Here is an 18,359-nt window from a genome sequence, read left to right on the forward strand (position 1 = left end):
AAAATAAACACACTTTGCCAGATATTTCTTTAACAAAGATCTTAAAGAGTTTGTCAATCATTGAATCAGTGACAAAAAATATTGATGATGTTGCACGCTGATACCAGTCATATGACACATCTAAAAACATCGCCAATGAGAAAAGAGTAAATAATTTCTAGCCAGTATGACCTTTATATAAATGACCTCAAGGCCATGCATGCAAGGCTAGAGGTCAATGCCAGGAACTATGACATAATTGAGATGAATTCACTATGATGAAAGGTAAAATGTGTAAGAAAATTTCATAATTTGTTTGACTTAAAACATATCAAATTATTTTTAAAAGAATTTTGAAGTCTTTTTACTTCTGCTCATTATGTTTAGATCTGTACCTGCAGACCTTTTAATGTCTACACAACACTGTTAACCAGACAATATTCCTTTTTCAGGACACATTCACACAGCCTTGCTTTTACAAAATGACATACATACCATTTATGTAAATCTACAAAAACTAGGTGACCCCCAGGATGGGGCAAATTTTTACTCAAGGGTTATGTAGTTATTTTTGTACAGGTCCACTAAGCAGTGCTATATGCCCAATATCTAAACTTTGGGCATTGTAGTTTCAAAAACTAGGGGCATGATAAAAATCAGTTTTGTGGAGTTAATACAGGCAATGCTACATGCCAAATATCTAAGCTCTGGCGCTGTAGTTTCACACAGTAAGACTGAAGTATTTATATATGTCTATATAAAACAAGTGACCCTCAGGGTGGGGCCAATATTGACCCCGAGGGGCATGATTACAAGCAGTTTTGATAATTTCCACAAAGCTCAATATCTAAGCTCTGGGCATTGTGGTTTCACACAATGAGACTGAAATGTGCTTTTCTATATAGTCTATATAAATAAGGTAACTCCCGAGGCAGAGATCTATGTTCTGCACATCATCTCATTATCAGTTATATTTCTCTCTCCTAAATAGTTTTAATTTTTCTATCGATTTAAAAGATACAGAGCGGATACAAGATTGAAATTCATACATTATGACCATAACCTTGACCTGAGGAAGGTCAAAAACTTTCGCTCTGCCCATTGTCCCATTATGGTTAACATTTCTGCCAATAAGTGTCAATTACCTTCCATCGGTTCAACAGATAGAGAGTAGACACAACGTTGCTAACAAATGGACACTCAGACTGACCAGGTGCCTATCAATATACATTGAAATTCTTTTTGATGTATAAAATTATCTGTGAATTCAGGCTGTTGTTTTTTGGATTAAGAAAGAAAATAGAATGTAGGGTAAAGATAAAGCACGACAACTGAATAAGCTTCTCACCTTTTTAATACAAATGTGTAATAATCATACATTTATATGAAAATATTGCTGTAGAAAAAATAGAACACAATATGGTTAGAATATACATAACTAATGAAAGAATAGAAAAGTCTGACAAATAGAAAATATGGAAAATTGTAGACAGCACAATGAGGGAATACATAACATTTAGAGAAAGATTAGAGTTTTATAATTAGCTTTTAAATATGAAAACTATGTGAGTAATATACAAGTATTACAACATTTTTGTTACCCTATGAGTAAACATTGGCTAATGCCAGGAGTAATATACTAGTACTCAGCATCTCAACCCAGTCTGACAAGAGTCTATACTGTTGTTTGCTTTATTGCTTTATATTGAAAGATTTTATATTAAAGTAAATTGGTCTTAAATAAGATGGCACATAATAAAATATTTTAGAAGAAAATATTTTTGTGTAACATAAAAATGTTTCCTCGTATTGAACATTTTCAACATTTTTTTAAAGAATATCATCCGAATGATACATTTCAGTTGTTCTTATTAATATTTGAAATATTTAACAATTAACAGTTCTAACTTGAATGGAATGTCTTTCATTACATTGAGAATAAGGTTAAGAAAGAAACTTCTAAATGTTAACTATGTCTACAAATCAAAATATTACCCCACACTTATCTGGGTGACTTTATACCCGGTAACTTAAGAGACATCATCTTTAGGTCTTAATAATAAATTCTGTTGGTGATAAAATGTGACTTCCAGATAATATGTTCATTAAACTGACCTAGTAAATAATTAAATTATGTTTGCTGTTACTTTTTTAAGTTTAATCTTTAAAATATAAATTGTTTTCCATGTTATTTTACAGGTGCTTAGAAAAATTCACACAACTAAATCTATTACAAAAGTAAAACCAGACAAAAAGTCTAAAATAAATAAGAGCTGTCACTCGGACAGTACACTCAACCATTTCAGTATCGGATAGTAAATTCTTTATAAAGATACTCATGTACATTGTGGGCCTTGGAAAATGGCCTACAATTATGATCCTTAAAACAAGAAATTAGTTAAATAGAACACACAAGAAAAACTTTTACAAGGAAATATCTAATTTCAGAAAAAAAGTATTACTCTGCAACTTTTAGTTATAGTCTTGAACCATGACGTTGGAAGCAAAACCTTAATCAAGTGTTACATCAACTTATAAGTAATCAGATTATTAAATCCATTGTGCTTTTAATAGTCAAAAGTAAAAATTAAAACCTAATTTTTGATAAAATGTTTATCCTCCCAAACATTATCTTGAAAAACAAAGAGAGCATAAACTCACCACTCATAGAAGAAGTCTGTTTCACTAAAAACATTAAAACAAACCCTTAAGCAGCAACAATAACAAGCTCAAATCATCGGTAATTAGCAGTTACATTGTACACAAAGTTATGTCCCGGATAAATGCAGATGAACAGTTAAAAAACTATATGCTATCCTTCTGCGGCATAAAAAGCCTTATTTTCCAAAGTGGAGTGATGGACCTAATCAATTTGTCATGAACACAAGCAAAATTTGTACAGTATGAATCTATGTGAATGTGATGCAATGTAATGAATGTGTGCCAGTGATAGAAAAATCAACATTACATAATACATGTAATAACCTAATATAATTACATACAGAGTAAGCTTTTGACTGTTTTTTTTTCTTCTTTTTATAAATCTTTTTATTTTGGAAGACAAATGTATCAGGATGATAGTATACAGTTTAAAAGTTATACAATTGTACTTGTTTAAAATGACATAATCTGCATATTACACTGAACAAAAAAATTAAACAGCTTTTTACCTGTGCTGTTATATGATAACAAAATTCGTATAAAATCACTATCATGAAAATGAAAATCTTCTGTTCATTTCCCTATAAAAAAATCTTTAAAATATATATACCGGTACTACAGATTTAACATGATACCTAAAACATATAATGATATATGTGAGCATTCACTTGTCTCTATGTTTCTCTCTTTACATACAGAAAATCAAAGAATTCTTATAATAACTTATGCAATGAAATATTGAACCCAAATATAATTAAAAAAACATGATTTTCACCTAATCAAGTTTTTTACATTTTAATGACTTCTTGTTTTGGAAGAGACTATAACTTTAGTAATATTACTGTAAAATATACCAAAAATCTTAAAACAAATATCTACATTCTGTTTCTGTATTCTATTTATCTATGTCAGTAATGAGATTTATTGGATAATTATAGAAGTAACAAATGTGAAAAAAATACACTTGAAAATTGGTAAAAAGAAAAATATTTACTTTGTGTGTATTTAATGTTTTTAAAATGTCATTTAAACTAACATACAGTAAAAGCTCATGGTTATTTCACACATATATACATAATATCATACTAGTTTACAAATAATCACTTAGTCTTAAATAATCACAAAATTAAACAGGGTTCCAAATTTTACAATTTCCTTAAAAATTATTCAAATTTACCTTTTTAGAAATGACAAAATATTATCTTGCCTTTCAATATACACTGTATTAAATTAAAACAACAAACCATGTCTTATCAAACCTTCTGGAATTCTTCATTTTACCCTCAACCAATGAAGAAAAGAAAAAATAAATAAAATACTAACTAAACTATTGCTCATCATAGAATACCAGACTTTACACTATATATAGGTTGTTTTTGACAAAGCAAAAGTGCTATGACCACTAACATTACAAGAAATGTCTGTTTCACTCTGCGAGCTCCAAGTACTAGTGTTGTCCGAGTATGGCTTCTTTGATAAACCTGAACTCCTTCTCCTTTGAGGTGTCTTCGACTCCTCAGAATTTCTCGACACACTCAACTCTGAACCCGTTGATAACTTAGGAGTACTCATAAATCTCTTCCTACTAGAAAGTTCAATACTCAGTCTTCTATCTTGCCCGTATATTGGTGAGAATACTGGAGTGTTTTCAAGAGCTTTCAAAGGCTGTCTTATCTTTCCTTCACTCAAATCTGCTGTAGTTTGTAGTGAGTTATCTGATTCCTCCCAAGGAATTGAATCCGTGTAGGAATGCTTTGACGTTTGGCTACTACTCTCGTCCTGTAGAAATGTTGGAACTGAGAAGTTAAGAGGAGCCTTACCAGCAAGCTGCAAGTAATTTCTCGGTGATCGACTTACAGAATCAGATAAGCCAGTCATTGACAACATTCCTGTATCCCTCGTCCATTGAAATGACGACATATTTTCAACGTCACTAACATAGTTTGATATATTGGACTGCCTTCTTGAGCTTTTTCCAGAATTTGAACTTGAATCAGTGCTTTCTACCAAACCTTCTTGGTTAGAGTGAACAAACTCATCAGTTTTGTAGTCAATTTCATTTTCAATGTTATATGTTTCATCACTACCACTGCTAGTTCTGGACAGTGGACTTTCTACACTTTTCCTTCCCTTTACTGGTTTAAAAGCACTATTGAATCCTGATGTGTTTATCGGTGATTTAGTCCGTGATAATTCCTGTGATCTCAAACTTTCATTTTCAAACACAGAATCTTGGTATATATCACTATGTCTATTGTTAACAAGATTGAAAGTTTTGTCTCCTCTTCCAAGAGGTCCATGTATGTCATCAAGCATTACAGTATCAGACAAACTCTCTGGTGTGGCAACAGGACAAGGACCCAACAGGTGATCTATGTTAACATAGTTAGTATCCCCTGACAGGGAGTTGATGTTTTCATACTCTCCAGTCAAACTGTCCTTACTTTCACTCTTCATACTTCCATATATTGCTCTTCTTGCAGTTATACCAGATTTTCTGACCTTGAAAGGTGACTCTGTATATTCACTGAGATGTGTTTGCCCTAAACTGTCAATATTCTCATATTCTGAAGGTGCAGCACTGATGTGAGGCTTTCTGAACTTGTATGGAGAATCATTGTATTCAGTAATATTTACTGGAGACATCTTCTTCTTTGGAGGACCATTCTTTGTACTTAACTGATACAATTTTTTTGGAGCAAGTCTTTCAATATCATGAACCAGTCTTTCCTTCATTTCCTTATCTAAACTGGCTCTCCATTTATCCCTGCTAAACATGTCACTTCTAGAATCAGATTCAGGGATACAGTCTGCAATATTGCCATCATTTAACTCATTAATGTTTTCATAATTAGGTATTTTGTCTTTATCAAATGTACGATTGACATCAGATTCATTCTTCACACATGATGCATGTGAAAATTCATTGTACAACTCTTGTAATCTATTCTTCTCTGGTTCATTGTTATATAGATATGCTGAAACAGTTTTACTTCCGGACAGATTTAAACTCGAGTTTGATGCATTTGAACTTTGTTTTGTGTAGTTATTAATGTTTTCGTAATCATGAATGCTGTTTTGCGACTTGTCTAGACTTCTTCTACCCTGCATATTGTAGAACTGGTGAGGCAGACTTGCAGTTAATCCATTATCTGAATGATTTAAACTATATCCATCATTCACTGGCATATATGGTAAACTTTCTGTTTTTCTATCAATCATATTGTCTGAAAGGATTGAATGATTTGACCTCTTTAAAGTGTCTGGATCAGACGCCATTGAAAAATTTTCTTCAGATGTTCGTGTGCATTTACTACTAGACATATCGGAGAGGAGAGCAGACAGACTTGACTTCTCCATGTAGCCATTGTTTGACCCCTGCGATACCAAAGAAACAGTGCATTTAGATTCTCCTGATTTGTTATTCAAATCCTCATTACTACTAAGAGTCGGGTCTTTGAAAAACCTTCCTCCTGAGCCTGAAGACCCTGCTGATGATGAACGACGTGACCATCCAATGGGTGGAAGAACTGGAGAGTCTACATTAGAATTCTCATAAAACAATGAAGAAGGTGGCATAATTACATTAGCTTTCTTCGGTCCGATGCTGGTGATAGGTGTTATGTTGTCTTTTAAATCTTTATCATAAACATGATGATTTTCATCAATAACTGGAGTTGAGTTTTTAAATTTTGATGAATCGGCATAAATATCATCATCTAGACTTACTCTTTTACTTGTAACTGCTCTAACTGAAGAAGGTGGACAGATAGATGAAATTTCATTCTCAACTACTGGTGTGGAATGAAACTTGCTTGCATTTATGTCACAAAAATGACTGTAGGCTGGACTTGTAGTGCTCATGTTTGACTCTTCACTTTGAAAACCACTAGAAGTCAGTGACCTATGACCCGAAGCATCATTTGTAGAATGGGATGAAGAAAGTCCTCTATCAGATGAAGCCAAACCTCTGTCTGACAAATATGATGACTGCCTGTCTGAAGGAGAATATTCCCTACTGCTATAACTATCTTTAGATTTTGACATAGAAAATTTATCTGATGAAGAATTTTTCAATGAATCATAATTTCCATGTGACCTTTTCCTTTTGTGAATATCATCTCTTAAACTTGGTGTACTCCGGTTCACATCTGCTCGAGTATCTGATCTATTTCTAGAGTTAGAGGAGCAGTCTGGAAGTTGAAGAGAAACATCAGAAAATGACAGCATTTCAGACTGATTCACAAGGTTACTACTACCACTGAGTGATTCAATGGATTTATCTACACCATTCTTGAAAACAAAAGAATTTGCTGTCTCAGAAAATCCACTGTTATCTTTGCTGTTGCTTTTATTTTGTCTTGGAGAAATGTTGTCTGAATTCAAATTACTGTACGAGAGGGATAAATGTGTTATTCCCCTTAACACATCAGGTGTGACTTTAAATACAGGATTTCTCTCCCCTGACTGATGTAAAGTTGGGTCAGATCCAGTGTTGTTCAGAAGTGATGTCTGCCGTAATCTGCCTTCAGATTCTTCCCACAATCTGCTTGGATCAAGTGGTGAGATACTTGGAGGACCTAATTCCCCTAGAACGAGATGATTAGGTGAGTATATCAAAGATTTAGAGGAGTCATTAGATGTTCTTGTTTGATTCCAGTTTAAACCAGAAATATCCATTTCAGACTTGTTTTGTTCCATTCTTCCATATTGATTCTCTGGTGACAGGGAGAACTTTCCATTTTTACTTGTAGGGGTATTCTGTTTGAGTGTCTGATTGAACAAAATGTCACTGATGGAAGAATTTGAGACAAAAGATGGGTCCAGTTTACACCGTGCAAACATTTCTACAAGATTATAGTCTGGCATAGAATGTTCCCTATCAGAAGCTCTACTAACTCTGCTGAAATCCATTCTGTCTTCTGTTTTGTTCAATTCTGATGCAGACCTTTCCCTGTAACTTCCATGTTCTTGGTAATTTGACCTCCCTGAAGTATGACAGAAGTACTTGTATATTAGAATGTTTTCATTTAACATTTTTCCTCCTTCTGTACTATTAAAAATAACCGATAAATCATACAAAAACACTTATCTTTGAATAATCTTATATGAAATATATGTTATGTGTATGCATAGTCTTTACTACAAAATTCCTGTTACATCAAGGGCCGTCCATAAGACAGTGTGCTTGAATATTTTTAGTGCTTGACAGTAAGAAATGGGGCATCACGCTGTGAAAAGTAACCTGAGAGTTGTGTTAGAAAATCACAGAGAACAAAAGTGTGAAGTTTCAACCCATTCATTTCAGTACAGAAACTAACTTGCACGCATAAGCTTAACCAAAGTGTGATGGGGACACCAATGCTGGGCAGTGTACAAAAACTCTTTTCTTCAAATAGTCGGGCTAAAATTCTAAAAACAAATTCTTACCAAAGAACATCATATACATTTCTTTAGAACAATATATACCACTGCAATCAAAGCATACGGATTACATATAGAAGTATTGTTATATTTTACCCAGTAATGGTTTAGCAGCACTATTACTTCCTGTGGATCCTAATGGGGAAACATGTACATCTACAGGTGTCTCCCTACAGGACACCTTCCTCTGTATACTGATGTCACCGCCCTGGTTCTGGCTGTTGATTGTCTGGTTTCCCGAAGGTTGTAAGGAAGGATCTAGGTGACAATCTGGATGTTCAACAAGACCTTCCTTACTGAGGTCTAGAGAGGCACTCAACCAGAGATTGATTCGAGCCGACGTAGATGAAACATCAAATATTGATGGATGGTTTCCCTTTGAAGATGTTGTATTTTTCATCTATTGTAAAGAAACAAAATAGTTTTAAACTACTGCTTTTACCTTAAAAATACAACTTTATGAAACTGATAAATATTTGTACAATCAAGGACATTTTGTTTATTCTTGAAAAGAAAGTCACATCAATGCAATGTTAGTGTATCTAAAAGTGAGTATATAATGTCTCCTGAAACAAAATTTGTTGTTTTTATCTGTAACTAAATATTACCGGCTTATCTTGCTGAGGTTTCTTGGAAGCCATGCTGGGCTTATACTGGTGTGGAGCAGTGCCAAATGCCAAATTGCCAGGCTTGAGGAAATCTGGTTTCTGACTTGGAATTGGTGCAGGTCCACTTGGATGACAGCATCCATAGTACAATAACATAAATATAGTTCCTAGTCAAAATAAAAAAAATAAGTAACTAAGCATAAAAATAAAGTATACTGAAGAAAATGTAGTCCCTTCAAACAAATGAAAATTGACAAATCTTGTTCCTTATTGACAATATCATAACCCTCCATTTAAAACTTCAAACCTTTCAAGCTAGACTTAGTCAAGTAGAAGAATGTGATTTTCTAACATGAAAACTTTGCATTGAAGTCTTAAGGTCCACCTTTTTATGACCCTGAAGACACATATTACGTTTTAGTGAATACCTTCAATAGTCTTGAAAACTAATTTGTCAACTTCACAAAGAGCCATAATTCAATAAAAATCTATACAAGAGTTAAAGGTCTTAGATAGTGACTTCCAATTATAATCCAAAAATAAGGGTGTTTCAAGTTATTATACTTTTAGTAATTTTGAAATTTATTTTGCACACACCAGATAAACCAAGAATTTGCAAAGCTTACAAATGGCCATTAATCAGTCAAAATCTATGCTAGAGTTATGGGCCTTCAAAAAATGATTGCCAATTCTGGACACTTGTAATAGGAAACATAAGTGCAGTACCTGTGATAATTAAATTTCGAATTTTCTCAAATTGAATAAGATTATAAATTTTATATATTATCAAATAAGAATAATACATACTAGAGTAACTTTGTAAGAAATTGTACCAAGAATAAGAACTCATTCAAATTATATTACAATGGATTACACATGTCAATTATTTTATTTTATTACAATGTTCAGTTGGCTTTTAAGTTGCATCACAATTGTAAGTTATGGCTTTCTAGCTATACTGTTACAGGCAGATTCCAGTTGCCTATCTGGCTATCTTTGACTAGTAACACCAACCTTGTGTTAGCTAGCTACCTATGTTAAAGGTGATCCAATATTTCCAACGTGAATAAGTGCAAAACAAAATCTACAAAATTATATAAACAGTACCTAAGCCAAAAGCTCCAAATACCACTGAGAAAGCAGTGACATCAAACCAGATCGGTCCACTGTGTGATTTGCACATGTACCAAACAGTCATGTAAGCTGCAGTCTCTATCAATGCTAGGACATAGTAGAACACCATTCTGTATCTAGAATTGCCATCTTTTAAGTTCAGGAAACAGAATATGTGTATAGCCGCAGCAACTACAGTGAATAGACGACGTTCACATGGCGTTGAACCAAAGTCTGGTTGTAGCTTTATAATCCAGACAAACATTACCACAAAGTGGACACCTGTATTTTAAGCATAAATTACATGTTATATCATCTTATTTCAAATGTAACTATTTAAAATATTTTGATTAAGACCAAGTTAATGCACATATATACTATACCAAATTTTTCTTTTAAATGTCAAATTTAAAATATTCTCAGTGGTTTAACATTGTTTTATAGATTGATACTCTTCACTTTATCAAATGAGAAAACAGTCAAACTTATCTACTGATAAGAAATATATTCCATTTAACTTAATGGTATGCCAATATATCCATGAAAGCCTGGAGCCAATAAGAACTCAATAAGTAATAAATTCTGTTTTACCTAATGGTATGCCAACATATCCATGAAAGACTGTAGCAAATAAGACTATAGATACAACACGAGCAGTGACCATTCCTGTCTGCCATATCAAATGTGTTACCATGGAAACAAAGCTTCGCTTGTAAAACTTCTTGTATGCCAAGTGTAAAGCATCTGTATATGCTGTTATTGACCATGACACAGAAAACAGAGAAAACACCATTGAAAATCCTGAAATAGAGGATAAAAATTTACTTAATTAACAAAGCTTTTGAAGTTTAAAAATGAATATTCATTTTGTATGTGTTTGTATCCCATATAATATTTTAGGTATACAAGTTAAGGTATCCACCTGGAGTAGCAAACACAGTTTTATTCTAAATATTTCACAGATATAACACATGAACATGATATCCCTTCCAGTTAAACAGTTGTTATCTGGAATTTTTGGCAAGTGAGTTTTTCCAAGCTAATCCCTGGTAAAAAACAAACTTTTACCATTATAGCTTCTTAGTACATCACTGCTTAAACCAGTTGCACTTATTTTTGAAGTTGTAACTTGTAAGTGTAAAAGTTTGTATCCTGAGATTTGCTGGAAAAAAACCCATATATTCAATTATTACCAGATTTATTTATTAGGCCTAGAACTGTTTCCTTCATGCTTGTAGCCCCAAGCAAGGAAGACATATAATGCTGATCAATTTTAAATTCAATGCTGGACAATTCACAATTCCATCACATAGAGGCAAAGGTTTAAATCTCTTACCAGCAAAAATGAAAAATCACTTATCAAATCATACAATGTCAAAAACAATCAAAAACCAAGAATAATACTGCGCACATAGCTCCTCCACTCACCAAGAAGTGTATTGAAGTTCTGTAGGTTTGACAATACTATGTACAGTTGTAGCACTAACTGTGGAGCAGACTCTATAAATGTTTCCACCAATCGTAAGATGCTGATGTCATTGATGGCCCTGTATGCTGCACCTAGATCCTCGCCATTTCCAGACTTCCGGGATTTACGTCCAAGTTGGAACACTTTGAAATACCTACAAACAGAAATAGAATACAAAATGTACATACATGTTAAAAGTTTCTTCTTATTAAAGTGAATGGTCCATAATGGAAGGTTTGTAATACCATAATTTGCATAAATAATTATGTTGATAGTATTTATTATCATATGTGGCAACAAACTGCAAAAAAAGAATGTACATTGATTTTGTTTATAAGAATGAGATTCATAATCTAATAATTATTACTTATCAACAATTTGAACAAAATGACTAAGTAACTTGGGGAAAAAAATTAAGTAAACAAGAGAACCGCTAGGCGGAGCATTATATGCCCGAAAGTGTGTTTTTTTTAGTAAGGATGAGGCATTTGTAAGACATGGGAATTAGCTGTTCATCCTATAAAATTTTACAGCTGTAGGTTGATTAATACTTAAGTTATTAATTATGACCTTAACCTTTGACCTTGTGACCCCAAAATCAATAGGGGTCTTCTACCTTACATGGACAATCATCCTAAGAAGTTTGAATATTGTGGGCCAATTGGAACTTTAATTATGCTCTAGAAACTGTTTTCAGTATTCAGGTAAAAGTGACTTTGACCTTGTGACCCCAAAATCAATAGAGGTCTTCTACCCAATATGGACAATCATCCTATGAAGTTTGAATATTGTGGACCAAATGGAACTTAAGTTATTCTCCGGAAACTGTTTTCAGTTTTAAGGATATAGTGACCTTGACCTTTTGACCCCAAAATCAATAGGGGTCTTCTACCCAATATGGACAATCATCCTATGAAGTTTGAACATTGTGGGCCAAATGGAACTTAAGTTTTGCTCCGGAAACTGTTTTCAGTATCAAGGTAATAGTGACCTTGACCTTTGACCCCAAAATCAATAGGGGTCTTCTACCCAATATGGACAATCATCCTATGAAGTTTGAACATTGTGGGTCAAATGGAACTTAAGTTATGCTCTGGAAATTGTTTTCAGTATCAAGGTAATAGTGACCTTGACCTTTGACCTTGTGACCCCAAAATCAATAGGGGTCTTCTACCTAATATGGACAATCATCCTATATTTTCAGTATTCAGGTAAAAGTGACTTTGACCTTGTGACCCCAAAATCAATAGGGGTCTTCTACCCAATATGGATAATCATCTTATGAAGTTTGAACATTGTGGGTCGAATGGAACTTAAGTTATGCTCTGGAAACTGTTTTCAGTTCTAAGTATATAGTGACCTTGACCTTTGACCCTTTGACCCCAAAATCAATAGGGGTCTTCTACCCAATATGGACACCAAACTAAATTGCTAACGGACGGACGTACGGACAGACAGACGGACACCAGGGGGTATAACATAATATGCCCTTTTGGGCATATAAAAAGGGGGCATGATTTTGCACAGAATATCTGCCCCTTTGAAATTGTGTCACATTTTAATATTCAACAAGAATATATGTATACCTAGTTTGAAAAGGAACAGCTTTGATTTTTTCTGAGAAAAAAAAGTAAAGCTAAGAAATGAGTGTATAAATAAGATATATCAAATGCTATTTTTACAGGAAAGACATTTATTACAATAGTGATATCTTTTTAATTGATAAAAACTAAATCATTCAAAATTACAAAATTATCATTATGTCCATTAAGTATAAAAAAGTAACTCACCTATGGAGAGGTGCCAGGAAAAGAATATGTACAAAGAGCGAGCCAACAGTGAGTGTTCTGTCGGATACATGCCAGTGAAAGCTGAACACTTGCATTAATAGAGCTGCAAGTGCCACAAAACACAAGCTCAATGACCCCCATACTTGATGTCCTTCTGTGAAGAAATATACCAACAGGGCAATATCTGCAAAAGTAAGAAATGCTATTTCTCTCTCAAATCATATGCTTTTCAGTGTTTTAGAGATTGGGAGTGCAAAAAACATTGGGGACTATGCTCTCAATCAATCCTCTACTTTTGTCACTCATCCTTTTAATACTGAAGTTTCACTTTTTTGGTGATTTTACTCTTTTAGCTAAATACATGTACATCGGAAACTATGCATTAAGAGCTTTTGAGTAATACATGAAATATTTGAATGCATAAAATTTCCAAATCTGTGTTTACATTAAACTTGTGTACTGATAATTACTGCCGATGTAGAAGATAAATTGAATGTTTGCAAAGAAGTTAGGGTGTTTATTTATTTTGATTTGTGAATATGATTGCCACAGCCAGGTGATAAACCCGATTTCAATTATTTTACACATAAGAAGAGAGCCTTTATTTAAGATGACACATCATGTGTTAAAAAACACTTAGGTCTCATAGCACTTTAAATTTTGCATCTATTGTCTAGCCAGATTAAAGGATTAACATAATCCAGACATAAGATTTTGCACTTGGCATTAAAACTGCATCAATAGGCAGGTGGTCAAGCATGAAGGTATCAAAATTTAGATTTTGGTGGTCAACTCATCCTGTGGTGACTAAGTCCTATGGTCAACTTGTCAACTGCTCATCAGCTATTTTTCTCCTTCAAATAGATGATAAATTCTTCTTTTAGTATAGTTAAAGACATTTATGAAGTGGGTTAACCGTTACTAGAAAAATCCCAAATCTGAACACAACTGAAATACAAAGACCCTTCATGCCTAATAATAATATACATGTATATATATATATTAATTACTGTAAATATTTACATGGTAATTTGCCCTACAATATTAAAAGCTACTAAAAGAGATATTTAAAAAAAAGAATACATGGATACCCGTTTTTGTTCCATTTTAATTAGAGGGGTTGGTTGATAACTGTTTGGATAAGGGTGAATAATTCTATTGTCAACATTTAGAAATTAAAGTAGTGTCAATATTAATTATGACTGCAACACTGAGTCAGTGACCGATTTTACCAAGACTTAAAGTGATATTACATAGAAGCCGGTCTGGGCTACCATCGACGTCTATAAAATGAAAATTCCTGGCACACAATTTGTTGGGCTACATTTAGTCCCCTTCACATATACTTTAATCCCTTTCACACTTCCTTTGTTCTTTAATTGACATATACTACTTTGATAGTTTACCATTTATGTTGAAAGTTACACATGTATACATTTCTGTATATCAATTTAAATTATATAGCTGCATATTTATCGATTTTTTTTATTTCTGTGTATTAAACATGTTATGTTTACATGTTGTAATAAATTTAATTATAATTATGTTTAAATGTTATATATATATATATATTATTGAAATACTTACTCTATCAATAGACTGATAGTTCAGCAATTTGTCAATATTAGATTGTGAAAAGGGGATTAAAAAATTGAACAGTGGTTAAATTAAAAAAAATAGCCTGGAACCCCGTTGTATCGATCTATTTACCCATAAATCACAACTGCAGTTAAAAAATTTAAATCTCCCTGAATCTTTATTTTGTATCATTTATTTTGATTCTTTTGTCATAATATTTACATGGCAAACATCACTGATATATAGTTTTAAGCTTTGGAATATACGGATATTTACAGACATGTCAAACAGGTTGAAGAATTAGGTCACGCCATTATATCGATGCATTGTGAGAATCGCTCAGTAAGTCAAAGTTTGGGAAGCCTGACCCATCTTTATGCTAGATTTTTCAGTCAATTAGAATCAAAGATGTCTGTTTTAAAATGTCAGCATAATTTTAGGAACTTTCAACAGACAGTAAATGTGTATTTAATAAGAACACACTATTTATAAGTTTATTTATTATCTACAAAGTCTGACGGTACTGGAAACATGTTTATGATCATTTTTACGGCACAAAACGAATGCGAAAGATTTTCGTGACACTGTAGTAAATGTTAACAATCAGAAGGTGGCGTATTTTGCAAAAAATCTTAAGATTTGTAAATAGATCGATACAATGAATAGCACGATACAATGGGGTTCCACTATACATGCTATTTTAATCGGTCCCATTTTAATAACCTTTCAAAACTTTAATGCCGCGATAGACGAAAGAAAAAAATGCTCAAAACGGCATTTAGGTTTAGAAGACAAAACCTCAGATATATAAATCTTATATTTAGCTCGTTGACAAAACCAATGCAGGCAACACTGCACGGGCCACGGCTTCCTGCATACACAACTAACAAATTATCAAACATACTGTACACGTAAATTACCTGTAGCAACATCTGCAATGTAAGTACAAGTTGAAATGAACGCTAAAAAGTAATCATAAAAAGTAAAACGAGGCATTTTAAAACATTTTCTGAGCAAAGGTTTCACATTTTACACACACGTCATGCCATTTTCGCAAGTATATTTTGTTTTTGAAATTGGCGGATATCACGCCAGTTACCGTTAAAAACGAGATTATCAATTTTGGAATTTGAACACCACTAAATTGGGAGTTCCGATTTTGGACTGACAGAGGCCGGAGACCGTTAAAGATGTTATATGTTGAAATAAATTTGTAACTATTTATCTAATTGGTAACTATTTATCTAATAACCATTAATTCTTGTGAATGATAAATATTTTTATTTGAAACAAGTCGACCTTTGGATGTATCAATTTCCGATTGAATTATTCAATTTGATAGGTTGTCAAGATTCCTATAAAATTTTAATGGTAACTTTTTTATTGCTCGCCATTCTGTTCCTTTGTTTAGATCACCTTTAAAGTTATTTTGTGCAATATAATGAACATGGTTCAAAAGATGATACCCAACCGAATAATCTCACGAAGTTAATATGCCAATGATATCGTTGCTGTCAATTTGATTATATAGGGATGGAATTTTGAGTTTGGAACTGATGCTATTTAAAGCTTGTTCGTGGAGAATATACACATATTTCTTGTTGATGACTTTTTCTTTCCTAGTGTGAAGGACTTGGCATTTTGATGATTTGAATTCCATGTCCTACACTTTTTGCCAGATTTGCACCTCATTGAGATCTACTGTACCAATAATTATTTTGAGTCTGAAAAAGAGTTAATGGTAAATGAGTAATGATACAATCTAGGAAATCATTTCTAAGATTTTGTTGTTATGCCATTTAATGTGATAAATTGCATGAGTGAGTTATTGGCCTTGGAATTTTCTTCTTTTTTTTGCGTGATAGGTGCAGGATATGTTAATATTTACATTTGTTCAAATAGAGAGAAATAAAGATTTGTAAATGTTGCAGGCTCGGTTTGATTTAGCCTGCCGTGGACGTTAATGGAAAGTGCAAGTTACCATCCTTGCCCTCTAGCATCAGTTTTTGCAGAATTCAACATTTTACATGAACTGGTTGTTACATTATGGGTATATTTATTAATATGTGCACAGAGCGAGCACTTGTAATATTAAACACAGACACGTATTGCTAGTTCTATCGTTTAATGACCACTGAATGTTCCAAGTATATAAGTGGCGGGAAGACAATGGACATGTGCATTACAGTATAAGATATTATTAAGATTAAACAATATACAACACTGGTAAAATTTGGAATTTTAAAACATCCAAGAAAATAATACGTGTGTCTCAAACGAGAAAACAATGAATGTATTTTTGAAAGGGGATCAGAGGTTATGAAGCCTGCAAATTAAACTCCAATGACCAACCAAATTTCCATTTTGGAGATCATTTAAAAAGTTTCTGGCATTGTGGCGTGTGCAGAAAATACATACAGTCCAACTTACACTTCTGTAAAAGTAGAGAGGCTTTGAATCATTCAAAGAAAATTATATAAAATCGTTATCACAACTTGGCCGTGATGAACGTCCTTCATGGTTACATCTGCATTCATATAAAAGATATGTTCTGGTATGTCACCAAATATTAACTTTTTTATCAAATAAAATGGATCAAAGATATACAATAATTTGTATCAAAGATATATAATAAATTGTACAATACAGTTAATGCAAAGAACAACCAAGTTGGTTAACCTAAACGGCATATACTCGTATACCGTCAATTTGTGAGTATTCTTAGAAGAACCATGCGAATTGTTCCCTGTTCATATACATACATTTACACAGTGAGTGTTTTAGCATTCTTGTCGGAGGTATTAAAAATTTACATTTTCACATAAATAAGTATTGATTTTCTGTATATTTAGCATTTTCACATGACATTCCATACATTATTTTCACCTAGTCAAACATGTACAATCCACGTTATGCACAAAGAATGCGTACTGACTCAAAATTATGAAGTTTCCATATCTACATATTCAGAATGATGAGTGAAGTAAAATGATCAGAAACAATAATTACTCATATTGTATAGAGATCTGCTAATAAGATTCTCTTTTCCTTATTTATATAAATTAATGATTATTTCAATCTATCAATGATAATGTATTGATAAGAATAAATATGGGGAGGAAAAGTCTGCACATATAGCTTAAGATCTTCAGCGTTCCCCGTTATTTTACTGTGGCAAGACGTCTACTTCAGAAAAAAAGTTTAAAAGCGGCTTATAATGTTTTGGAAGCCAGAACTAGTTTCAGTGTATACCTTGTAAACAATGATCTATGATACAAAAAATATAAAATAAGCACATTGGAAAGATGCATCATGTGATTACTTTATCATTCAAAAGATTCAAGCAATAGTATCTGTGAAATCCAACAAGTAAATGACGAAAAAGACATGGGCGGGATGTTTGATTGCAAAATAAACAAATTTAAGTACATGTAGTAAAGTGAATAAAGCAAACAGAAAGCTAGGACATATAGTAAATTTATTTACGTATATGAACAAAGAAATGTTTCTTCAACTTTATAACTATCTTGGAAGGCCTCATCCTTAATATAGCTCCGTAAAATGGTCACCTAAATTAAAAAAAAGATGCAATCTCCAAAGAAGAGCTACTAGAGTACTATGTGAATTATCTGGCAAAGAATATAGCGAAAGACTGTTACACTTTTGCATCCCAACCTAGAATACAGAATAGAGCAGATACATGTATGATAAACTCGTACAAAATAATTAACAAAATTG

At 32.9% G+C, this 18,359-nt stretch overlaps 1 protein-coding gene across 1 annotated transcript; it reads right to left on the reverse strand.

Annotated features, from left to right (window-relative positions):
- Nucleotides 1-1,315: 1,315 nt before the first annotated feature.
- Nucleotides 1,316-15,724, reverse strand: LOC132730886 (uncharacterized). Its single transcript, XM_060716967.1, has 8 exons — nt 15,542-15,724; nt 13,044-13,227; nt 11,214-11,407; nt 10,377-10,586; nt 9,780-10,067; nt 8,673-8,839; nt 8,161-8,464; nt 1,316-7,628 (listed from the first exon to the last, which is right to left on the reverse strand). Exons 1-8 carry the CDS (start codon nt 15,615-15,617, stop codon nt 4,000-4,002), a joined length of 5,052 nt encoding a protein of 1,683 aa, XP_060572950.1. The 5' UTR covers nt 15,618-15,724; the 3' UTR covers nt 1,316-3,999.
- Between the last annotated feature and the right edge of the window lie 2,635 nt (nt 15,725-18,359).

Source organism: Ruditapes philippinarum, unplaced genomic scaffold (assembly GCF_026571515.1).
Source record: "Ruditapes philippinarum isolate M1 unplaced genomic scaffold, ASM2657151v2 ctg752_1_1_1_1, whole genome shotgun sequence".
NCBI lineage: Eukaryota > Metazoa > Mollusca > Bivalvia > Venerida > Veneridae > Ruditapes > Ruditapes philippinarum.

What these genes read in the sequence shown, in the direction of transcription:
- LOC132730886 (XM_060716967.1), bottom strand. Translation starts at nt 15,617, where the DNA reads ATGCCTCGTTTTACTTTTTATGATTACTTTTTAGCGTTCATTTCAACT. An exon ending in CATTGCAGATGTTGCTACAG is followed by an intron (nt 13,228 to 15,541) that starts GTAATTTACGTG and finishes TTACTTTTGCAG; the next exon opens with ATATTGCCCTGTTGGTATAT. An exon ending in TTCCTGGCACCTCTCCATAG is followed by an intron (nt 11,408 to 13,043) that starts GTGAGTTACTTT and finishes TTCTGTTTGTAG; the next exon opens with GTATTTCAAAGTGTTCCAAC.